The sequence below is a fragment of the Quercus suber genome, unplaced genomic scaffold (assembly GCF_002906115.3).
Source record: "Quercus suber isolate HL8 unplaced genomic scaffold, Cork oak 2.0 scaffold_37, whole genome shotgun sequence".
NCBI classification, from domain to species: Eukaryota; Viridiplantae; Streptophyta; class Magnoliopsida; order Fagales; family Fagaceae; genus Quercus; species Quercus suber.
The window spans coordinates 1,522,329-1,549,340 of record NW_027069502.1 but is presented as its reverse complement, the minus strand read 5'-3'; the positions used below and the strand labels follow the sequence as shown (position 1 = coordinate 1,549,340).

At 32.0% G+C, this 27,012-nt stretch overlaps 2 protein-coding genes across 2 annotated transcripts; one reads left to right on the top strand and one right to left on the bottom strand.

The window, feature by feature from the left end:
- Positions 1–1,952: 1,952 nt before the first annotated feature.
- Positions 1,953–5,307, bottom strand: LOC112038242 (salutaridine reductase). Its single transcript, XM_024071044.2, has 5 exons — positions 5,200–5,307; positions 4,711–4,954; positions 3,969–4,034; positions 2,902–3,087; positions 1,953–2,669 (listed from the first exon to the last, which is right to left on the bottom strand). The coding sequence occupies exons 1-5, from the start codon at positions 5,232–5,234 to the stop codon at positions 2,292–2,294; spliced, it is 909 nt and encodes a 302-aa protein (XP_023926812.1). The 5' UTR covers positions 5,235–5,307; the 3' UTR covers positions 1,953–2,291.
- Positions 5,308–26,241: 20,934 nt separating this feature from the next.
- LOC111983957 (11S globulin seed storage protein Jug r 4) lies at positions 26,242–26,649 on the top strand. Its single transcript, XM_024015598.2, has one exon. It carries the CDS (start codon positions 26,242–26,244, stop codon positions 26,647–26,649), a length of 408 nt encoding a protein of 135 aa, XP_023871366.2.
- Positions 26,650–27,012: the final 363 nt, after the last annotated feature.

Genomic DNA, 27,012 nt, shown 5'->3' with positions numbered 1-27,012 from the left:
TCTGAGGAAAACTTTACAAAGGAAATGCGAAGGTTTGAAATCAAGATCCCTTACCCTTTGGAAAGAAATGCCAAGTATGTTAACCACTAAGGTAGCTGCCTCTGTTGTATTGTTGCGATTAAAATAATGCAAACTCAAGTGCATTTTTTTCACAAGTAATAATATCTCGGTGAGTCCGAGGTCTATTTACAAGGAATTATTGGCACTGATGTAAAAACCTCTATTATTAAGTAGTAAATAAAAATAGTTGTTTGTTTGTTTTTCCACCCTAATGATGAAGCAAGATAATATTGAAACTGTAATTGCAAATAGCAAAATAAATCTAAGAGAAATTAATGGAGATAAAACACTAGGGATTCAAGGATCCACCTAATATTTTATCACATGAACTTGGATTATTTTTAACTCAACTAAGGTAGAGAGCCAACTCGCCTAATTGGAAGATAAAACAATAAAGTACTCAAACAAAGTATAAAGTGGATTGAATATGAGTGATTGAGCAAAACATTCAATTGACATGTTATAGGGGAGATTAAGCATTCAATATATTTTCAAATCATAACGAATAAGGGAGTTCAAGTATTTGATATAAATAAAAATTTTATTAAATCTTAAAAACATATCAACATGCAATGATTCCAAATAGTAAATCAACCTCAAAATTCAATCATCAATCCATAGAAAGCACGTACATAATCCCAAGAACACATGATAAAAATATTAGGTTTCACCTCTAACTCGAGCTAGAGATTTACTGATTTAGCCACACATAGTTATGCAAAAGAAATCCATAAAAACAATGCTAAAAATCTAAAAAAAAATAAAACAAGAGATGAAAAACGTTCTAGGATTTTTCCTTTACTATAACCTTAGCCCCCTCCAAAAGAATCAAGCACTAGAAGACTCAAGATTGTAGAAAATAGATTCCTATAGAACTGCATTTTGACTGCAACTCAACAGTTCAAAATCCACTTAACTTGACTGGTCGAACTGCACATCTCAATTGATCAAGATTTGTGCAAATTGGTTTTTCAGCAGTTCTTCTCAGTCGTCAGATCTAGGGTTTTGTGTAACTCAAGTACATTATAAATACAAGTCCTAGAGCTAAGCATGGCAATTCTTGTTCATGTGTTAGCCGTGTCATGTCAAGTCATGAGTATTCGGTTATATGGGTTGATCTGAACCCGATTTGTTTAGTAAATGTGTCAAGAATCCTTGACTCTAGCACGACCTATTTATTAAATAGGTCGACCTGACACGACACGTTAACCTATTTGATTAATAAGTCACACTTGACTTGACTAACATGTATCAATTTTCATATATTTAAAATTAAAATACAATTACAACCAAGAGGGCAATGTTTTGTACACAAAACTGAAATTTTCCAAGTCCTCTTGAAGCATCAGCTAGAGCCTAAGTGCATACAAAGATTCGGTGATCAAGTGAAGTTGATGAAACCCAATTGACTACAGTTACTGGACAAATCTTTGAGAATGGATCTTGGAGTCATGAACTAGGAATATGTGTGCAACAAATTAGAATAAAAGAGTCATTGGATAGGTGTGGTGATCAGTAAGTGCTGCATACAAACTTCTCCCCAATTCTAGTGGATTTTTTTCCTTTAGAACTTTAATAGTTATATCCTCATAAGTTTTTACTGTGAAATAGTTTGTTTCATTGGTTTTCTTAGGTCATCAGTTTGGTATTTTACATGATTCATGTTTGCGTGATGTTATTCAATTTAGATCTAAAGCAAATTAATTACTTGGTTAAGAATTTGTTAATATTGTGACAATCGGGCCTAAAACCCTAACAATTAATTATATATCCCAAGTCGATCTTGTAGACAATCTATATGGAACTTAACACACATCCCTCAATATATCTTTACAGTTTACAATAAAAAAATTACACAAATGCATGCAATTCAGGACATTACATCTAACATGGAAAAAAAAAACTTAAAGATCATTTATAGAAAAATAGAACAACTGCAATATTTGAATGGCCTTCCACAACGTCTGATATAAAGATGATAGTTTTATTCTCTCTCTCTCTCACACATAGACTCAGAGAAAGTAATTCTTGTGACAAATATACCTAGTCCCCCAAAGAATAAGCCAGTGATGGAATACCATGTGATTTAGTTTTTTATATTCCTTGTCATATCCCATCATAATTCCCACATGTTATATCCTCATTAGTTATTACATAGGTGACTTGGAAGCACAAACATTACGTTCTAACCAAAAAAAAAAGTAAAAAAATAAAAAACATTATGTTGTTGTTCAAAACGTAGACACTTCAGTTTTATCAAAGAAGAGGCCAGAGGGCCCGCCTTCGGGCATCAGAGCCAACGTAACAGGGCCTTCTGCACCTTCTTCAGTAGTCAAAACTCCAGTATTATGGTTAATGTCTGTGCTAACATACCCAGGATGGACTGAGTTGATTGCAATTTTGGGATACTTCCTTGCCAAAATCCTAGTATAAGCATTAAGAGCTGCCTTGGAGACAATGTAAGCAGAAAAATTAGCAGGCCAACCATTGGTTTCTATCAAATTCTCCTTGGCATCTTCCAGAAATCCATCTACCACCTTGTCCACTTTCTCTTCTATGAGGCCATCAATATCTTCTAGTTCCTTCCTTGCATTCTCATTTGAAATAAACTGAAATAAAAACACAAAATTAAAATTTCAATTTCTTGATAATCTGCCCTAGCAATTTCCTACCACCAAATGGATATTGCATGGTCTATACAATCGTCACAGCCACAAAACATTCATGCCACACATAGATAAGACGAGTTTAATAAACTTGAGCTCTGTATTTACCAAAAATGATCTTGACCAAATGCAGCTGCTATAAATGGTTTAATAAGATGAGTTTTCGAATTTTTACCTTTAATTGTCCAAAGATGGAAGAGACATTTACTATTCTCCCTGAATTGGATAATTGAATAAGCGGAATAAGTGCTTTGCTCAGTTGCTTGATCCCATAATAGTTTGTTCTTAGACAATTCTTTGCTGTTTCATAAGTCTGGTTTACAAGCTCCTTTAGAGATCTGGCATTTGCACCTAGAAGAATCTGCATTATCATAAGCGATGGTAAATGATATTGCACTCATGTATAAAAAGTTTAACATCTCTCTCTCTCTCTCTCTCTCTCTCTCTCTATGATTTTGTTTTCTAGAAAATAGACTATTTTTTATTTTTTTTAGGGTTCGAGGATCATCTTCATTTGAAAATGATTTCTTTTATGGTTCGAATTAAATATTAAATGTATGAAAGTGTTTGTAATATGTTGAGGCATTCAAAATTTTATATGATATGGTATCATGTATTAGGGGGGGGGGGGGGGCCAAAAAAAAAAAAAAAAGCTACACTTTACTCATATAGATGATAAATAAAATTTTGGTTGTGAAATGTACCCTCTATGAAAGAAAAAAAAAATGATTATTATATTAATAAAGTTTCCCTCCAATCTAGTTCGAAGAAAATTCTTTCAAACTTCTTATACATCATTTTATTGGATATGAATTTTGAAAACCTAAACAATTAGATTGTGTTTTCTTTATATTCTTAAAATGCATGTTAAATTTCGTTCAAATCGAATTTTATTTACTATTTAATCAATAAACTTATTTTTTATATATAATTTTATACCACAAAAATTTGAAATTTAAACATAGAATATGAATTTTAAAAATCTAACTATTGAATTGCATTTTTTTTTAAGTTCTTAACATGTATGTCAAATTTTGTTCAAATCAGATTTTATTTACTATTTGATAAATAAATTTATTTTTTATGAATATTGATTGATAACATAACTATTGATCTTTGATTTTCTTGAAATTTTGTAAGGATAGAGGACATAATAAAAACATAAGCCTATAGTATTTAAAATTTATGGTTTATGTCTTTAATTTGTGACAAGCAAAGATAATATAATATTGAAAGACATACTTCTGTAACATCAAGTTTCCACAATTCCTCGCTGACCATGGCTCCATTAACCCCAGCATTATTTACCTGCGATTTGGAAGTAATGTCAAAGTTAGAGCTACCAAAATTGGGGAAAGGAACAAGATTTCATTTGTATTTTAAATTTTTACCCAATCTAGTGACAACACATGTTCATCTAACTTGGCAATTAAAAAAAAAAAAAAAACAAAAAAAGAAGACTAATTTTCTTTAATACTGTAAAGTTGAAAGAAGAGGTTGAAAAACAGAATTATTCTCATTTTCTAATAATATTCACACCCGGTTATGAAAAAAAGAAAAGGCATTTTAACTCACCAAAAAGCTACTTTATTTATTTTATATAACTAGTTTACAATGTATCCTACATCTCATTTTACATTTTACAATGCATTGTATTAAAATATTCAAGAGAGAGAGAGAGAGAGAGAGAGATTCATATTTGTTCGAAGTATGAGCTCATTGGATATTCATATTTTGATTATTCTCATCTATAATTCAAAAACTCAAAATAAATCACTTTCATATATAGACTCATCAATTGATACTTTAGTTTCTTTCTTAATATCAAGATATAATGATTGTATTAAAAATTTAGCATATAATTCCACAATGGGAGAATAGTAAAATTATTACCAATTTTAATACAAAAATTGGGTTTTGATGACACATCAATAATATAATTAATAAACATTTTGATTAATTTTTTTATATACGTTGCATTTACCAATATGTCAAGCTTCCCAAATTGGTTTGTGATGAAATCCGCCAAAGTAGAAATGCTAGCCGAGTCCTCCAAGTCTAGTTGATGAAAAATCACATCAGAGTATCCAGCGGCATTGAGTTTTTCTACAGCTTCATTGCCCCTCTTCACATCTCTAGCAGTTAATATCACTTTGACACCGTTTGACGCTAGTTGTTTAGATATTTCAAATCCTATCCCTCTATTGGCCCCCGTTACAAGTGCAATCCTACACGAAAAAGTTCGTCATAAATACAAAAACAATGAAAGAAGTAAGCATTAAGGATATATATATATATATATATCTCATGCTTACATTTAAGTTTAACTAGAAAACATTTATGGGGTTTGCTTGTTTCACATCCAACAATGTTTATAGTTTTTTCACATACCATGTCTAAACTCTTTCACATGATATATATGTAAAATACAAACTCCAAGTATGATGATCAGAAAGTATGATGAGCAAATTACCTCTTTGTCCCAGCATTCTTGGTTGGGTCTGCCATTTGTTATGAACGTACGTAGAGTGTTTAATGCGCACAATGTCCCTTGACAATAAATTAACGTTTTATGATTTTGCTCTTGGTGTAAGGCTGTAATTAGGGTAAGGTAAGAGCTTATATGTATTTATAGTTGCATAAATGTTTGATATTATTTGTCATAGCTAGCTTTTCTACGTAGGCAGTGACGTCAGAGGGTAGTTCCTATGAAAATTCGAAATATAAATTTTACTCACCGTTCTATATGGAGCTGCTTTTCTACGTAAGCTATGACGTCCAAGGTTTATCCTTAAAAATTCGAAATACAAGGTTTATGTTTATTACTAGCATCATTGTCCTATTCATATTAGGAACAGGAACAAAGTTAAACGTTTGAAGTTAAATATTGCTCTGTACAGCCCGGCCTATTTTATATTTATTTTACTAAACTTTCACAACAAATCATAAGTGACAAATTATTATTGGTGAATAAAAAAATAATTTTGCAAGTTTACTTATTACCACTTAGGTAGTTGTCTTTGTTGTGTCTTCGATTTTCTCAGTAGGTGTTGGTGCAAATACAATAATAATAGAAATAGCACAATGAGAAAACTATTTAGATTGAGACGTGACACTCGCTCTCTTTAAGGAAATTCAAGCTCTTAATTGGTTAAACTTTGTAACCAGTACAGACCTTCTCTGACCACTCTTCACCTCCCTCTTGCACACGTATCTAGCACAATATTTGAAACAATTTATTTTAGCCCATTAATCACTACAATTAAAAAGAATAAAATAGTCTCTCTTTTTTTTCAATGTGGGATTAAACATTTTCACTAACTCCTCATCTTCCATATTCACTCCCACATCTCTACATTTATGTTATAACATTTATTCATTTTAATTATTTAATATTAAAATGCTCCAATAATCCCCTACTCATTTTAATATTAAATTTTTTAGTTAAAGAGAGATTACCAGGCAAAGACGGGTCACTATGCATCATGAAGGTGTGCTCTGCATTGAACCTTCACTTAGTAAAATAGCGATCTCAACTCCAGAGTTGTAGTGGTCTTCAACTTGAACTAAGACTGCTTTATGGAAATTAAGTGTCACTACTTACACATAATAACCTAAGACATGAGCTTTTATAGTTAGCACTTTACAGCCGTGTGCTGATCATGAGTGTATTTGAGATTAAGTCCAAATCTCATAGGGAGCGGCCCCACCCCCACACTCACATAGGTGAAATTTTGTCAAGGGTGCTCCTGTAATTCTAACACCCCACTCATATGAGCTACAAATTTCATTAAGAGTTTTTTACTCAACCTCTCCACATTATAGGATAAATACACTTACATCATAGGGATGAACAATTAAAAAAAAAATTATTTACAAAATAAATAATTTAAAAAATAAATAGTGCATTTCTTACGACCATCATATGATTCGTTTTTCCCATTGAACCTAATTCTCAGGATCTCTGATCCTTGGGTTGGGTATCCTCATACATGGTTCATAATTCTATGGACTTTAGTTCCATCCCCGTTGATGTATTCTAGACTCTATCTTTTTCCAAGGCCTTGGTAAATGGATCTACAAGATTATCATTAGATTTAATATAATCCACAGTTATAATGCCATTACTCAAATAAGATAGCATGGTACTGTGCTTTCTTCTTATAGGTTTGGATTTACCGTTGTAGTAATGGTTTTTAACTCTACCAATTGCAACAGTACTATCATAATGAATTAATATAGGTGGAATTGACTTTTCCCAAAGTGGAATTTCATATAACAAATCTCTAAGCCAATTTGCCTCTTTACTAGCTGAAGCTAATGCTATTAATTCAGCTTCCATTGTTGAATTAGCAATTATTGTTTGCTTTTTAGATTTCCAATAAATAACACCACTACCTAAGATAAAAATATAACCAGTGGTAGAGAGAGAATCACTTGACAAAGTATTCCAATCGGCATCACTAAAACCTTTAATCACAGCAGGGTACTTTTTATAAAATAAGCCATAGCTTTGGATACCAATTAAATATCTCATAACTTGCTCAATAGCTAGCCAATGATCTTTACTAGGCTTGTTAGTAAATCTGCTAAGCACTCCTACTGCTTATGCAATGTCAGGTTTGTTACAATCAGTAGCATAACGTAAACTACCAATGATACTAGCATAATCCTTTTGATTAAAAATCTCATCATCATTATTCACAAGAAATAAATGAACACTAGAATCAAAAGGAGTAGCTACACTTTTGTGATCATGAAAATTATATTTTCTTAACATAATGTGATTGATCAAGATATATTCCATCACATGCTTTTGAAATTTTCACGCCCAAAATAAAATTAGCATCACCAAGATCTTTCATATCAAAATGGCTTTTAAGCATATTTTTTGTCTCATTTATAGCATGCATATTTGAGCTAAAAATCAACATATCATCCACATAGAGGCTAATAATAACATGTAAATTATTCCATGATTTAGAATAAATACATTTATCACATTCATTTGATTTATAGCCATTCTCAATCATGTAGGAATCAAATTTTTCATGCCACTACTTAGGTGCTTTTTTAAAGCCATATAGGGATTTAGTTAGCTTACATACCTTACTTTCTTGTCCAAGTTCTACAAAGCCTTCGAGTTGATCCATATAAATCTCTTCCTCTAGGTCCCCATTTAGAAAAGCAGTTTTTACATCCATTTCATGAATTTTCAAATAAAAAATTGCAGCAATATTAATTAACAACCTAATAGATGTAATTCTTATTACTGGAGAAAAAATATCAAAGAAATCAAGATCAGCTTCTTGTTTAAAGCCTTTTACAACAAGTCTAGCTTTAAACTTATCTATTCATCCATTCGGTTTCAACTTTTTTCTAAGGACTCATTTACAACCTATGGTCTTACAACCTGGTGGAAGATCTACTAGTTTCCAAGTTCTATTAGAAATTAGAGATTCCATATCATCATTTACAGCATCTTTCTAAAATATAGCATCAGGTGATGTTAAAGCCTCTTTTAAATTTTTGGGATTTTCCTCAATGTTAAAAACATAATAATCAAGACCAAAATCGTTTTCAACTCTAGCTCTTTTACTCCTTCTAGGTTCCATTTCAAAATTTTCTTGATTTTGTAAATGTGAAGTAGAAGAACTAGGTTGTGAAAAAATATTTTCTTTACCCCTACTAACTTTCAATTTAAAAGGAAGATTTTCTTCATGAAAAATTACATCACCAGATTCAAAAATTATTTTGTTTTCAAGATCAAAAAATCTATAGGCTACACTTTTAATCGCATAACCAAGAAAAGCACAGGTAGTAGCTCTTATACCTAATTTAGGCATTTTAGGGTTAGTAAGCCTTACATAAGCAAGACAACCCCATACTCTCAAATATCCCAAATTTAGCTTATGTCCTTTCCACATCTCAAAAGGTGTGGTGTGTGACTTTTTATGTGGCACCCTATTCAAAACATGACATGCAGTTAAAATAGCTTCACCCCAAAAATGTAAAGGTGCACCAGATTCAATTAACATGTGATTTGTTAACTCAATTAAAGTTCTATTTTTTCTTTAGCCACACCATTAGAAGCAAGTGAATATGGTGCAGTAGTTTATGGATAATTCCCAAGACTGAACAAATGAGTTGAATGACTTGATTCATACTCACGGCCTCTATCACTTCTTATTTTTTTATTTTTCTACCGAATTGATTTTCAACTTCTTTTAAAAAATCTTGAAAATTTTCAAAAGCATCACTTTTATTTTTCAACAAATAAATAGTTGTATATTTTGAGAAATCATCAATAAAAGTGATAATATATCTATTTCCTCCACGAGTTAAAATTCCCTCAAATTCACATAAATCAGAGTGAATTAACTCAAGCAATTCGGTATTTCTTACAACATTTTTATGAGGCCTTTTTGTAATCTTAGCTTGACTACAAGTTTCACATTTTTCAAAATCTTTTGATAGTCTTGGAATTAATCCTAAACTACTCATGATTCCCACATATCTACTATTTATATGACACAAACGAGCATGCCAAAAATTAATAGATGAAAGCATATAAACTGAACTGGTAGATGCTTTATTATTCTCAACATTCAATTTAAACATTCCATCACAAGCATAACCCTTGCCTACAAATAATCCCTTTTTAGTGATTACATAATTATCAGATTCCATAGTTTGCTTGAAGCCAGCCTTGTTAAGCAAAAAACTTGACATCAAATTCTTCCTCATGGACGGAGTGTAAAGTACATCTTTCAATGTTAGCACACGTCCAGAAGTGAATTTCAATTCAACCTCACCACTCCCAAGAACCTTGGTTTTGCTAGAGTCACCAAGCATAACAGTTTTTTCTTCTTCAAAAGGAGTGTACAACTTGAACCAATTTTTGTCATAGCAGACGTGCCTATTAGCACCAGAATCTGCCCACCACCCTTCAACATATTGCACCATATTGATGTTTGTAATCATAGCCACTAAAGGCTCTTTGGTTACGTTAGCCTGCGGGACAGATTCACGTTTCCGAAATTTGCAAAATCGAGCAATATGCCCACTCTTGCCACAGACAAAACAGGATCTATTAAATTGATCTTGTGAAGGGGGTCCTTGGTTCTTATTGTAATTTTTATTCGGGTTTCCCCTTTCTTGAGGTTTATTATTATTTTTAAAGGCTCTCTTTTTAGGCTTCAATTGACCATTTCTAGGAAAATGATTTTTGGGCTTATTATTATTGGCTGAAATAAGGTTTGCCTTTGTGGTGGAATTACCATTGCTCTCTTTTGTCATGAGTGCATCTTGTCCTCTAGCCTCCTCCTCCACACGGATGCGTGTGATCAAAGTCTCCAAGGATGTCTCCTTTTGTTTGTGCCGCAGAGTCTTTTGGAACTCCCTCCAAGATTGTGGTAGTTTGTCAATTATGCCAGCTACCACCAAATTGTCTCCAATCTTTATGCCTTCGGATCTCAATTCTGCCACAATAATTTGGAAGTCTTGTGCTTGATCCACCATCGATTTTCCATCCACCATTTGGTAACGGAAAAATCTGCTAGCAGCATACTTCTTTGCACCTGCCTCCTCGGTATCATACTTGCTTTGTAAAGCTTTCCAAATTTTCTTAGCAGAATTGTAAGTTGTATCATAATAATCATAGAAATGATCGGCAAGACAATTCAATAGATAAGAGCGACAATTATATTCATCTTTTGTATACTTATCTATTTTTTCTTGATGGAGAATATATTCTTCCTCACTTATCTCATCAGTAGGAACTTTTGATGGATTCTTGTCAGTGAGGATGTAAGAGACTTTGAGAAGACTCAAGTAGAAGAGGACCTTTCCTTTCCACCTCTTGAAGTGGGCTCCCTTAAAGCGAAAGGGCTTGTTGAGATCTCCAACAGGCTCATTTGGTTTCTCTTGCGTAGGATCCATGTGTTTGAATCTCCTTAAAATTGTTGGTGCAAACACAATAATAATGGAAACAACACAAAGAGAAACTGAATAATACGCTGAATATTATTAATTTGAAGAGATAAACACAACACTATTTGGACTGAGGCGCGACACTCGCTCTCTTTAAGGAGATTCAAGTTCTTGGTTGGCTAAACTTTGTAACCGGTGCAGACCTTCTCTGACTTATCTCCCCCAGGATACAACAGCCCAACAAATGTTGTATGGCTAGAACAGCTTCTGCACAAAGTGTTCAAGCCCAAAGCTCCACCAGAAGAACACCTTTCTTTGGCCCGAAATCTCTCAATTATTTAGGAATATTATTGAACTCACTCTCTCACACAATACTCTTTGCTTTTAACTATTTCTCTTCATTCACTATTGATATGAAATTAGTCCATAGCATAGCCGTATATATAGTCTTCCAACCCTTCACATAACCTACATGTTATTTATTAATTTAGAAAACTTCTCTTAATTTATTTAATCTAACTTACATACAAGTAACTCTTTCTTTAACAAATTATAACTCATCTCTTTATTCTTCTTCAGTTATTTTGAGTTTCAACATATTTAATTTAAAATGTACTAACAAGTTGAATGAAATTTAAAATAAGATTAGTCAAAAGTTTTGTTATTCAATGGTATTTTTCTCTTTTCCTTATGAGAAGAATTATGGTTAGAATTCCCCCTCCATTACTATTGTAAATATTAAATTATCAAAAAATTAAAAATAATGTAAGATGCAAAGCTGAACATTAATATCCAACAACACAAAATGAGCTATCTGGCTTCAGCATGCTCTTTCCGCTTGTGAAGTCTGGTAGTTTGCAAACACATTTTTACATAACATTACTAGCAACAGGGAAACGGTATATTTTTAAAGTAGTAAATATTAAAAATATTGCGTGCTAGCATTTATTCTAAAAATGATATTAGAAAAAGAGACAATGAATGATCCTACTTCAAAATGCTTCATTAATTGTCAAAGTTGCAATCAATTTTTTAAGTTATAGCCCAACCACATTAGTGCATAAGGGCAATCAGAGCTGGAACATAGAGGTGCACATGACAATGATAACAATTTTTTGCTCTATGTTTTCATGTTACTATCACATTTCATGTGTTGTGCATATTGGGTGAAATAAATCTGTTTACACAAGGTTAAAGAAGAGAGAGAGAAGATAATATGACACAAGGAATTTACGTGGTTCGGCAATATGCCTACGTCCACGGGAGGCGACAGAATAATTTCACTATAGTTTGGAGATTACAACAATGACTTGTAAGCACTCTCACACAAACCCAAACCCCAAATACACCCTTGGTTCTCTCACAAACAATAGAGAACACCCTTTTGTATTTAGGCAAAATTGCAAGACCCAACTTCCTAGCTCTGGTGCACACACACAGAAGAAGTAATTTGCTATCTCCCTAGCTCACACTTGCATCTTTCATTTGCTCCACACATATTGTATTTATAGGCAATCCTTCAGCCGAAATCTTCACCTTTAGAGCACACTAGAGACTTCTATTTTAGGAAAGTCAACAATAGTGGCTAGCATTTCATGAAACATCCAATTGAATCATATATTTCGGCTAGACCAAAAGAATGCATGAATACTTGTTCAAGTTGCATTCTTCCTTGCCGTTTCTTGATGTTTCATGCATGCAAGAAGTCATAAATTTCGGCCAATAGATGAAGTTTGTAGAACGTTCAAGACTTCTATCAAAGAAGTCAATAATTTTGGCTATGCATCCATGCAATATTTCTTGAAACTTCTTTGCATTTCTTCATCTACAAAAATCATGCAATTTCTTGCAACTTCCAAATGGTTTGATATTTAATTGTCAAGCCACCAATGTTGACAATTCAAGCCATTTTATTTGACAATTCAAGCCATTCTAACATCATGGCTTCAAAGCAAACCTACAAACATGATACACTTATGTGATAGTGTATTTGCTAAAAGCTTCTGAAGAAAGATTTTTCTTTAATGGGTATGAATCATATGAAGCACACTCAATCAAAATCAAGAGAAACAGAAAAATACGTATATGTAATATCTAAGCTTTTGATCACATATAACTACAGCAGCAGATTCCCTGAAGTTACAAAAGCACTTATAACTAGTTGCACCCAAATTAGCATTTCTTTCCTAATCTCTGAAACTGTGCATAAGTACAAGAAATCTAACTTTTAATCCAAATGCTTTAGTTGAAATTTAGAAGTGACAGCTCATTGTTAATTAAAAAATATATATTTGCATTATCTTCAGCATGCAATAATAATGTTCACAATGCTAAAACAAAGGAAAAAGGTTTATTAGGAAAAGCATAATGCATAGACAGTAATCATGACAAGCAAGGCACCTGATATATCCACAGATTGATTTGTTGATGTACTTCCTCTACTACTTGTCCACGCAGAACAGTCAAAGCAACCTGAATCTTTTAACAGCTTTAAATTGAGATTACCATGATTATTAGTTCTCCATATAAATATTAGAAGCATGGTTGTCAAAATTGCGATCTAGATCATAGGATCGCACAATTTTACGATCTCACCTCACCAAAACGTTTAGAATCGCACTAGAATCGTAAAAATGGTAGGATCGTATGTAGGATCGTGTAGGATCATATGGGATCCCACCGATCCTAGCAAAAACATAAATTTTTGGATTTTTTTTTTTGATGAAGCTTTAAAGGTTTTAATTTTTTCATGTTGTGATGGTATGACTTTTTATTTTATTTTTATAAAATTATGTTAACCTATGCAAATGTTTTTTAGTTTCTAGTTTACTTGTAATCAAAATGAAGGAATGCTTCATCATTTCTAAATGAAGAATTTGATGTTGGCTTTGCTGCCTTTTAAACTATAATGTTGTTAAATTTGTTTGATCAATATACTAATTTGTGTTCTAATATTACTAAAATATATATATATATATATATGTAATTTTATCAATTATGCTTGTATTTGTATATTGATTGATTGATTTTTTTAAGCATGCTCTTTAATTGTTGTTGAGTGGTATAACTTCAATAGTTGCGTATGAAATTGTATCTTGATCTCTTTTGCAGCTCTAGCATACAAATATATAATGTTTACATAGATGATGAAATGGATGATGATGACTTTAGGACGGTGGTTATAAGAACTTTAGAATGGGAATAATTAAATGTTCACTTCACCTTAATATTTATCTTACTTTTGGATTTCATATTGTAGTTAGCTAGTTTCTATTTGCTAACTTATTTTGAATTTAAAACTTGGAACTTAGAACTTGGAAAATATTTTCCATGTGCTTTGATAAATATTTTGGTATTTGGTTGCTAATTAAACATTTATTGAACTTTGCCTTCAAAAAAAAAAAAAACATTTATTGAACTTTTTAAATACATTGGATCAAAACTTAAATATAGTTGTTTCGTTAGTATAGACTTAACGATGTATGACATGCAAATTACATCATATGGTGCAAATCTTAGTTTTTTTATGAATGAATTTATAATTTTCGTGATTATTCAACATACAAAGTCATTATCAAAGTGTTTTTTGCTTTAAATTTGAAAATATGTAGGATCTTATAATTCACGAATCGATCCTACGATTTACGACCCCACCTACCTTCAACGATCCTACGTAGGATCCCAATTTTGATAACCTTGATCAAAAGGCATCACACACCTGTTCTTCATGCTTCATGGAAAATTTGCCATTTGGATGGAAGACATATGCCCTAGAAATCTGGAAAATAACTCGAAAAGGGATAATTCAACAACTCTTTCAACTTTTAAGTCATGCAATTTTAGAACATAAACAAAAGAGAGGTTGAGAGAGATATGTAACACAAGATGAACTTAAGTGTACCTGAGGATCTGTCACTTCCATTATATCCAAAGTAATAACTGTAAGATTGTTCAACTAATTCCTCAACTTTCAAAGGTTATGACTAAGTGCATTAGCTACAGAATCATTCATTTTCCCTCTTTCTTTATTCTTCTTCTTCTTCTTCTTCTTCTTCTTCTTCTTTTTTTTTTTTTTTTTTTTTTTTTTGGTGTATATATATTTTCTTTTGGGGATGGGGAGGGCCAAAGGGGTAAGCAAAATGAACTTATAAAATGCAGCAACAAGAAAAACATTAATTTCACTTATGATCATAGTTAAGAAAACAAAATTAAAAAAAAAAATTCATGGAGATAGAAAATGTAAGCATAAATTTCAAGTAACAAGTGATTATAGAACTTTCAAGCGCATTACATACCAAGCTTCTGCTATTAACAAAACTAGCTTTTAACCCATGCAAATGCATGGGATTTTTATTTAAATTTTTTTTATAATTTTGTTGTTGTATTTTTATAGCATCTCAAAAGTATTTTTCTTTCTTATTTAACATCATCAAAAGTAAATCAAATCAATCTTCATCATAGTAACATATATTAACACACTTTAAATAAGGGAAAAAAAATAAACTTACAGTAGTGGAAAAACAAATACCTTTCTTCATAACATCATACAAATTTAGATTCATAGCTCAAAATTACATTTATAATCCTAAAATAAACCAAAATTCAAATAGTTTAACCCCTTGTTTATGGACTTCATGCTTTGTCTCCTAAAAGTCTTATGGGTCTAATGTTGTGAGCATCTAAGCCGTTGATGATCTTTTTGCATAACTGGACATATCAGAAGTTTAAAAAAATATATATGTTAAATTGATTCCAAATGAATAACACATACAAATGCGAAATTAGTTTTGCCATCTAAAATCTAAATCACATGAATTAGTGTTAGATAGCTTATCATTTCTTTTTCCTTTAAAACCGTCCAATAAAAATCTCTAAATCGAAATTAAAAAAAAAAAAATTATTTTTATTGTAAGCATTAAATGTAGCTTGTACTCATTTTCTACAAAGAGTTACAAAGTAAATAATAGCTACAAAGGGAAAATTAGGCTTTCCTAACCCTTCAATTTAATTTAGTAGTTGTTATCGAATAGTAGCCAAAAGTCTTATAAGTCAGGGATGAGTGATCTGCATTAACATATGGGGGAAAATATGTCATTATAAATAAAAAATTCCTAATAAGAGCCAATATAAATGAGGCGCTAGAAACTGAGATCCTATAAGACGTGATTGTGTGCCATGTAATTAATAATAATTATCTAAAATTTAGAAAACATGGTAGGTTTATATAAATGAACCATTAAAAATTTTGAATCAATACCAAACTCAAATTTAACAACATAAAGTAATCCATATATAAAAACACTACTTGAAATTGAAACTCTCATTTATAGAGTCATCACCAAACTGAAATCCCTTAAAATCAAGAAAACTTAATCTTTGGGGTAGGCTGAAATCTGAAAACCATCTTAGGCCATATGCAAGGTTTTTTTGAAGAGGATCATAGATTAGTTCATGAATAAAGCGAAAGGGCTATTTGGTTTTTGGTCAATTTCTACACTAACTAAAGCGATTCAATACCATAGTTTTTTTGGCTTTAAGAAATTTCCAAGTTTTACCAAGCGGCACATAGAGTTTGAAAGGCTCTCTACAATCTTCTAGGGAAGACTCTTTCCCATACACTTGATCATTTTGCAATTAACTAATCTGGGCTAAAGTATGGGGTATGTCTCAATTAGTTTTTAGTTACAGCTGTACAGTGATCTTTGCTGTTTTGTAAGAAGAGTTCGTAGATCAAACTGATCAGTTAGGATGGCCTAACTTACCTTGTATTTATGTGATATTTTAGTTTAGATTTGGTTAATTGACATATTTGGGTTTGTATTGGTTTTGTTTTGCATATTTTTGTCATTTTTTTAAAAAGTATGTGGATTCAATTAGTTTTTGTTTTGGACTAAACAGAATAGAACTATAAAATTCTATTAGGTTTTTCCATCAGTTTACAATAATAAAATATATTGTTAGGATTCTCTTTTGTTGCAATTAATAACAAAATATAATCAGTTTGCCTAATCTGTTGCAATTAACTAATCTTGCATAAAGTATAGGGTATGTCTTGGCTGTTACTACTTAGGCTCTACAAAACCATATCTCTTGTTATTAGTATTTTTTTTCCATAAGTATTTTGTAAGTAAAAACAGATGACTATATCTGCTAGGTATTCCACAAAAGGCCTCCAATAAGTTTTTATTTTTTATTTTTTTTTTATAATTCAATAATAATCATGTATATTTAATTTGCTTGCAGCTACATTAATGATCGGTTTGCCAAAAAAAATGTACAATGATCATCATATGTAGTTCTGAGTGTAACTTTGCTTTAATAATAGGAAGAGAAAAAAAAAATCCAAAGCCAAAGTAATTCTTCAAGCACCATGATGGTTTAAGGGGGAAAAACTTAAATGCCATGAACATAATGTATATTGCTTTTGGATTAGATTAAATTCCATGAACACCACAATTGAGAAACAACAACAACAATAGAGATACTCTATAATGTGCCCCATCAAGATTGATAGGAAAATCATACATTCTTATCCACTTCAATCGGTTTCTCTAACCACATAAATTATTCAATAGACTATGGATGTTATATATAAGTAACAACATCAAAATAGGAACTTGGTGCTTCTTTCCACATCATAAAACGTAAATTATAAACAATAAAAAAAAATTTAGAATAAAAACAACAGCAAAATTTTATCAAACAATTTGTGAGCATATTACTAAAATGTAGTTACCATTATCATTAACATTAGTGGAATCTTTCTAAAGTGGAGACCATCAATTACATACAATTGGGTCAATGTTTGGGTAGGAAATGGCAGAGTTTTTTGGAAGACTACCATCACATACTTATTTATCTTCAAAAGGCTAAAATTGAGTGATTTGTATGACTCAAGCTGTAACATCAGCCACTGCAGTTCACTTTAATGCTCCAACAACCATTATATAGTCCCAGGACATCATTATAAATTTAGAGGTTAGAGCAAATGGCTAATTGTTTACAAAGGGGCAGAACAACCTCATAAAATCACAACAATACATTTAAAAATATAAATAAATAAAAAAAAGCATACCTATTATGACCCACAGCCTCGATTCTCCCTCTCTCTCTTTTTTTCTTTATTTTGTTGGTAATACTACTATTTGAAGAAGTCAACAAAAAGCAAAATTAGACAAAGCAAGCAAGGAAAAAAAAAATTTTAACCATGCATAGGAAGTACAAAGCAAGCAAGAAAGAAAATTAAACGTATTAACAATATGCACAAAATATGTTGTATATCAAAGTAAATGACATATTAGTCAGTTCATGGAGTCATAAAAGTAGTTAAGTTGTCTACAATCACAGGAAAATTAATTATGTCATATGTAAAGGAAGAATCATGCTCTCCATATTTATAACCAAATTATTCATTTCCATATAAATTGATTTTAAACAGCTGTAGTGTACGTATAACTACTCAGATTTATGATCATATATCAAATTTAAAAGGAATTTCATCGAACATATATCATGCAACACAAAAAGAACATGCAATTTTAGATTTAAATAAATATTATCAGGAAATTTTCTATCATAACCAAATTAATACTTTTCATAATAAATTAAATTTTTTACAACCATAGTATAGCTACTCAAATTTATCACAACATGAGGGAAAAAAATTTGAATGAAAAAATCTCACATTAAATTTAAAAGGGATTTCATCAAGAAAAAGATTATTCAAACCAACCCAAAAAGATGATTCAAGAAAAAACACTTACTGTTTCATCTCATCTAGCAATTAAGTTCCCAACAGATAGGCCCATGAGCACAGAATATTGGCCAATAGCCTTGATGACCTTTAAACTGAAATTCTACATTTTGATTGAGCAATGAGGAACACAGTTTGAGACCCAAAATTAAAAAAATAAATGAAACAAATTTGGACTTTGATTTTAGGGCTAACAGTGGACCTTTGTACTTGCTTGGCACTTTGCTAGCCAATGTTGCTGTAAAGAGAAGTCTTGCAAGTATTTTTGGAAAATGTACACGTTTTCTAAAAGAATAGAATCAAAAGAAATCTAAAATCAAGTTCAAAGAATAGATGCAATTCATAGAAGCCAGTAATTCATTTTAAGTTGGAGAAACAAAATCCAAATAAAAACGTTTGTTGGCAACATTTGTCATATTGTATGGAAAATGCCATATTTAGAAAAGGCCAACCAAATATCACTTAAGAATTTTATCAAACAATTTGAGTAAATGTAAAAGAAACAACACTAGGAAAATGTGCAATCCACGAATTGGGCTTTATGTAAATTGAATTTCACATAGATATAAACAAATGATAAATATAATTTATGTCACAAAAGAAAATTTTTTACAACAATTTCTTAGATAACAACCACTTTATGTGAGGTTTAAATTGGGTGACTGTTAACATGATATATCAAATATATAATAATACCCTCTAAAAAAAAGTGGCGTAAATAACATTTAAAAAAAATAGCGTAAATTACATGGAAAAACTTATTTACATAATACCCTTTAAAAAAAAGTAGCGTAAATTACCACTTCAAGTAGCTTAATTCCCTTAAAACCCAACACCAGATTGACCAATCATGCACACATTCACTCCAGCTTGCAATGCCTCCATAAATTCCTTGGTCCCAAACCTCGCAATTGTACCCAAATTGTTCACCAAATCTATAACCCAAAAACCAGAAAAAGTGTTAGCAATCTAAAATCACATTAAATATTAAGTTCTTGGACCAAAATAGAGAAGAATAATATATAAGTACCTACACGCATAAATAAAAAGAGTCTTATTGAATCGAATCTTATCCAATACCTACACACATAAATGCAAAACCAATCAGTCTTAAATCTCATCTAAGTAGCTTAATTCCCTTAATAAAAATGCCGTAAATTCCAAAAAAAAAAAAATCTAAAAAGGAGTTTACCAATATTCTTTTTCAAGCAGCTAGTTCAAGCACAAATCATCATATTTAAAATCCCGAAGTCAACCACGATAATAAGCCACCGTGAAATGATAGAACCTAAAAAGTTGTTGGAGCCTCTGACAGTAAATGTCTTCAATCTAAAGAAAAATAAAGGAGGATGTAGAGCTAAATTAAATGCTTTCAATCTAAAGAAGGCATACTTTACCGGATTATTCTTTAGTTTTGTCTCTACTTAAATATAGGAGTGTAAGGGAATTTTTGAACTAAAAAATGAGGAATCCAAACAAGAGAAGCCTCTTAAATAATAGTATATATATATATATATATATATAATTTCATTATATTATTATTATTATTATTTTGAGAATCATATTATTATTTTTTTATAAAACAAAGGATCTATTTATTAACTAAGGAGCACTATTACAAGTATCGTCCATTGGGCACTCGCAAGGAGTGCTTAGTTGCAAAATATCACACACATTGACACATGTTACATAAACAAAATTTAGACATTCATTATATTCTCTTACATTGCATTGGTGCTCTCGTCTCCTTTTTGCTAGTTCATCATGGAAGGACAGTCCATTCTTAAACATGTTTAAAATTAAAAACCATGGTTTTAAGGTTTCTTGACTGATATTATTGCAGCTTATTAGGTACAACGTATGAAAGACTAGTACTGCCTACACTCACTTCGGGGTGTGCGAAAATCGAATGGACTAACTGAAATTTAGAATTTCGGTTGGTTTCTCTGATTTCAGTTTTTAAAATTTAAAATTTTTTTGTTTTCGGTTTGGCGGTGGTGTTGGATTTTTTACCCTGAAATCGACCAAACCGAACTGATATATATATATATCTATATAATTATGTAACTTGAAGACATAACTGATCAGTAGCTTAGCGGTGAGATAAGTGGGTTTCGGCTGATCAAAGTTCGAGCTTTCGCCTGGCTTTTTTGCTATTTACAATTTACATTTTTAAAACCCTAGGAGCATGATATAAATACCACATTTCAGCCGCCCCCTTTCCCCATTTATTTTATGCTCTATCTCTGTCTCTCTCTCTTTCTCAATTCTCAAACTCTGTCTTTTCGTTCTGATTTCCGCTGCTGAATTGTTTGCTGGATCTTCAGGAAATTATGGGTACGCTACTTCGTACTTCCCACTCTTCTTTTCGTTCTTATTGTTATTCTACTCTTACTGCTGCTAGTATTACCAGTGCTAAAAAAACCCGAATCACAATCTGAATCAAAATCAATTCTTGAAATCTATTAGAGATCAGTGCAAATCTAGAACCTTTAGGAGTGTTGATCATGCCTTACACCTGTTTGATACAATGCTTCACATGCGCCCTTTGCCTTCCATTGACGATTTTAATCACATGTTGGAAGCCATTGCAAGATTGAAGCATTTCCCAGTAGTCATTTCTCTAATTAAACAAATCGAATCATTTGGTATCTCTCCTGATGTTTATACTCTTAATATTTTGATTAACTGCTTCTACCATTTGAACCGTCTAGATTTTGGGTTTCTGTCTTGGCAACAATTTTGAAACTTGGTTATCAACCAAACTCTGCTACTTTAAACACCTTGTGAAGGGCTCTGTCTTCAAGGTAACATTGCTGGAGCTGTGAGGGTGGTAGAAGAAATGGAGAAGAATGGGTATAAGCCTAATGCAATTACTTGTGGAACAATACTGAATGTCTGTCTAAGATTGGACAGCTAGTATGGCTACTAGGTTGCTTAGGAAGATGGAAGAACGGAATTTTAAGCTTGGTCTGACAACGTATAGCACAATCATTGATAGTTTATGTAAGGATAGATTGGTAATTGAGGCTTTGAACCTTTTATCTAAAATGATGAGTAAAGGCATTCAGCCGACCTGGTCACTTACAATTCCTTAATTCAAGGCCTATGCAGTTTCAGCCGGTGGAGAGAGGCTATTACTTTGTTGAATGAGATGACACAGAGGAAGATCATGCCAGATGTGTATACTTTCACTATATTGGTCGACACACTTTGCAAGAGGGAATGCTGACAGAGGCAAAAGAAGTTTTTGATATGATGATTCAAAGAGGTATTGAGCCTAACGTAGTCTCTTATAATACTTTGATTGATGGATACTGTTTGCAAAATAAATTGAAGGATGTCATTGAAGCATTGAACATGATGGTTGAGAGGGTTGTTCACTAATGTTGTTTGCTATAACACATTGATTAATGGATTTTGTAAAGAGAAAAGAATTGATGAGGCAATGAATCTCTTTCATGAAATGTCAACAAGGGAGTAACTCCAAATGTTGTGACTTACAGCACTCTTATAGGTGGGTTTTGTCGAGTGGAGAAACATAAGGCTGCTCTAGGGCTATTCCATAAGATGCAGGCTTGTGGCCAACCCCCAAATCCCCAAACTTGTGCTGTCTTGTTGGACGCTTTGTAAGAATGGACAAGTTGTTGAGGCAATAAAAGTGTTTCATGAGATGGAAGACAAAACATTGGGCAACGATATTGTGATTTACAACATTTTAATTGACGGTTTGTGTAATGTCGGGAATCTTACAATTGCAAGAGAACTCTTTTATAGTCTACCGCAAAAGTATTGCAACCCAATATTCGAACTTACACCATAATGCTCAAAGGGCTTTGCAAAGAGGACTGCTAGAAGAAGCAAGTGAGATATTTGAGAAAATGGATGGGAGCAGTTGTTCACCTGACAATCACACATATAACACAATAATCCAAGGGTTACTGCGACATAATGAGACATCAAAGGCAATGAAATATCTTGAAATAATGGTTGACAAGGGTTTTTCAGCAAATGCAACCATTGCATCCATGTTGGTTGACTTGCTATTTGCAAATCCAGCAGATAAAGCACTTCAAGAATTACTTATTAAGACTTAGCCAGTCAATCTATAAGATGTATGTATATTGTCGGAAGTGTTATTTACTTTTTGTTTTTTTATGAAGTGATGTTTCTTTTCATATCATTGATGTTTTTTACATTTCAAATTTCTAGCAAAAGAATACCAAGGGTAGGAAAGGTGCCTAACATGTTAATTAAGCATTATGATCCCTGTTTGTATGTTACTGTTCTTTGAAATCTTCTTGTTGGAGTTGAAGTATATTGGAAGCTTAACTTGATCACATTTAAGTAAAATTTTGTCTTTAAGGTTTCAAGTAATTGTTTTTGATTGCAGCAATGATGATGATGATGATGTTTTTGGGGAATCAATAATTGGGTTGAACTCATATTTCTTAGGATGGGAGAGCTTTAATTTCACTTTTAGTACTCTGTCTCTCTCTATACACGCAAAAACATACCCTTGAGGAATGTTTTATGTGTGTATGTGAAGTTATGTGTGACAATGATCACCGCTATGGAGGCTGGGATATCTATACCTGATTATATTTTCAAATCTAATTATGAAGGAAAAATGAATTTTTGAGTGGTGATTGCTGATGAGAAAAGATAACTGTTGTATTTTAATTAAGGCTTGATTTGCAGCTTTGAGATATGTTTTCTTTGCAATCTAGAGAATTTAATTGGACACTAACTATTTATTTGTTCAGATCTAAAATATCTTGTTCAATAACAGGTCTACAATATCTTGTTCATATCTTTATTCAAGATATCGCACTCTTTTTTTCTCAAAAAAAAAAAAAAGATATCGCACTCTTTCACTCGCGCGTGCACACACACACAGTGAATTCACTATCACCGCAATGGATCCAAACAAGAGAAAATGTTGACAAAGTACCACAAAGATATAAAGCGAGTGGAACCAGAACAAAGCCAAGCTTGAAGAGCAAAATCCATCTTACATTAACTCTCACACATTAGTACCGCATCACTTGTACTTGGACGTGAAGCTATCTCGATGGGCTTAGCCAAGTACAAGTGACACAGAAATAATGTCAATTCTATCAGCTACTGCATCTTTGCCCGGATGTTTGCCAAGGAACATCCAAATGACTTGCAAGCTTTCAACACTTCAATTTTTGCACCAGGAACTCCACCACCTGCAATTCCTTCATGCAAATAATCTTGCTTTGATTTTAAAATTCTTGTGAGTCACTAAATGTGATTAAAGCTTAAAAGATGAATGCTATTGACACAGTTTTATTATGTATGTATCTCAAGTTATGTAATAGTTACCAATGTCTGTTGTCCAAAAGTATGTAAGACAATCACTTATGATTCTGAGTAGTATGGAAAATTTTTGAAATATATTGACTCATCTTTATTTTTTGTCAATTTGGATTGAATCCTTTTTTAGTTGTTGTTCTCTCCCTTAATACAACTCCACAACAGTATCTCTGGTTAACAATTTTTTCTGTTGACAGTTGGTAACATGGCCAATTTTATTTTTACTTGAAATTTCTCAATCTCATTAGTTCTTATTCATGTAATGACTAATGGTGTTTCGACCCATGACAATGCTGACATAAATATTGGGTAGAAAGTGATTTACTTGTTGCTGGTGATTTCAAATTGGTGCCTTGGCATTTACCCTTCCATTTTACTAGGTGGAGAGCTGAGCCCTTCATCATTGAAGCTATCAGATGCTTGCCCGAATACTGCAACACAACAGATGTGAAAAAACTTCAAATTATAGTATTTGCTTGTTATTTCTGCAACAAATTTATATTACTTTTTAGCACACAAACAGTACTAAAACTCCATTCTTGCCACCTGTTTGACTGACACTCACCTGAGAACTTTGCAACTTCTTCACTTAGCCGCACATCCTATTTAAGCTCTTCCCATAAACTATAGATTACAACTCTTTGGCCATTGAAGTACTACAATTTGGAATAGCACGTGCTTGAGATATTTCAAAAGGTAAAGCCTGTTATGGCAAGGGCTTTTTATCTTTGGATTGAACTATCTTGGAAAAACTCCAATTGAGACCTTAATATAACATATATGGCATCACTTACAGCCAAGTGTTAATCCTCCATGTAATTATATAACTATAAAAACTAAAACCATGAAGCACTCATGCACCACTTAGTTTTGGAATGTTTTGGACTGTTTATTTGCCACGGTAGTATTTAGGGAAACCATGAATAAAGAGGCCTCCATTTATAGATTACTACTTGACTGACTTTCATAATAGTTAAAGGATTTAGTTAACGTGTGTGCTTGTACACTCATTAAAAATGTGTAAATGTGTCCTACCTACATGCATTTAGTGGCGGAGCGAAGAATGTTTTTAGGGCAAACTAAATATAGCAAAGTTCTTTAAAAAAAGAAGAGCTATAACTCCCCAAAATTGTGCTCTACATTCTTTCTTGATACTAAAAGGATTTTGAACTCTAGCTTTTTTTGTTTACACAGTTAAACCATCACTCAAAAATTCATTGTTTATAGTCCCAACTCTATATTGAGTAGTAACATCTAAATCTTAAGCAAATTTTCTCTTAAAATATACAACAACTGTTAATAGTTAATTTCTCACGAATTAGTCACACATTAAGAATCTAAATTTAAATTTATAATTTAGTTATATATATTCTTTGAAGAAAATGTAACAATAAACTGTATAATGTATACCGTCAAAAAAAAAAAAAAAAACCCCAAGCAATTATAAAAAATCTCCATGTAATAAGTATACAAGCCATCACTAATGTCAAAATTGAATATATAGAAAAAAAAAAAATAGAATAATTTAATATAAAATAAAATAGTAGAAGATATGATTACTATTGTAACGAAAAGTCTAGAACCAAAAAATTTCACAATTCTTGCTAGAATTGTGATGTAGCAAAGTGGTGATGAAAAAATAGTATGAATATATTTAATTGATAATTAACCATTCATAGTCTATTATGTCAAAATTAACCAAAAAATTGTGAAATAATTTGTGGTACTAAAACTTCTCATATTCTCACTAATGTCACTAAATATTAATCTTGTTTCCAGCACTCACTGCACAGTCGCAGAGAGAGAACAAGTGTTTGTCTCTTTCTCTGAGGCAGCCAAAGACACCTGCCTTAACAAGCATATTGAGGTGTAAAACAGCAGGGGTTGATAAGCCATGCAAAGTGAAGAATGGCATTGCATATTTGCATGTCATACATAAGTGTCTGTCAAAAAAGTTATTTTGACATATCAAAAAGTTATTTCATTATTTTAACACACTAATTTACAATATATCCTACATTACATCTTCTATTCTTTTACCATTTTATTTAAATATTATTTCGTTATTCATTTTAATTCTTATTTTATTTGTTCCCAATGGTAAAAGAAGAGAGAGAAAGTTTGCATAGTCTCCGATTTTCATAGAAGAGAGAAATTTTGAAAAAAAAAGTGCACAAATATTTATAGCATATCTCATAGTACCCTTCTATATTTTAAACATTTCTATATTTAGAAAATCACTTTAGTTAGCAAATGCCAAATTTATTTGGCATTTGACACGTAGAGATTTTTTATGTCTGGTGTATTAAATGTTAAATATTTAGCATTTAACACACTTAATGCTAGTGCTTTAATGCTTACCAATGCTATGATTAACTTAATAAATATTTTTTCCTTTTTTGATCTTAAGATTTAATTAATTTAGAGCAATATGAGTACTACTCCATTACAAACAAAATGAATTTGAAAAAAGAAATTAACATATATATGCAGGATGCTATTTATGCTCCCCATTGGAACCGGAATGCACATAGCGTGATCTGTGTATTAAGGGGTCGTGCCCAGGTTCAAGTGGTTGACGACTTTGGTCAAACTGTGTTTGATGATGAGCTTCAACAAGAACAGATCTTAACCGTGCCACAAAACTTTGCTGTGGTGAAACGGGCTAGTAATGAGGGCTTCGAGTGGGTGGACTTCAAGACAAACGACAGGGCCCAGATTTCTCCTCTTGCAGGACGAACCTCTGCTCTCAGGGCCATTCCAGCGGACGTACTAGCCAACGCTTTCCAACTCCGCCAAGAAGATGTTTCAGAGCTGAAAGTTAATATGGAGCGACAAGGGAATACTCTACTAAGACCCTCTAGATCTTCTTCTCAGTGGAGGGCTATAGCATAGATGAAAAATCTAATGCAACTGTGTCGAAACTGCATCGTGCGACACTTAGTTCTTGCTTTTTGTAAGGTTGCAAGACTCCTCTCATAAATAATCAATGCTAAGGAGAGTGTCGGCTTAAATAAATCACAGTTATGTGTATCTTTGTGAGCTTATAATGAGTTAATAAAATCCTATTATGGTTCGTTCGGCTAAATTTTGTTTATAGATTTATTATTTTTTTCTTAATATTTTTATGGTTTTCTTTTGACTAATCAATGTTGAGGAAAAGTTTCTACCCAGGTAAATAACTACTGGATATGTACCTTTATGGGAGTTATAATAGGCTAATATAATGCTATATATAGCTTGTTTGGCTAAATTATG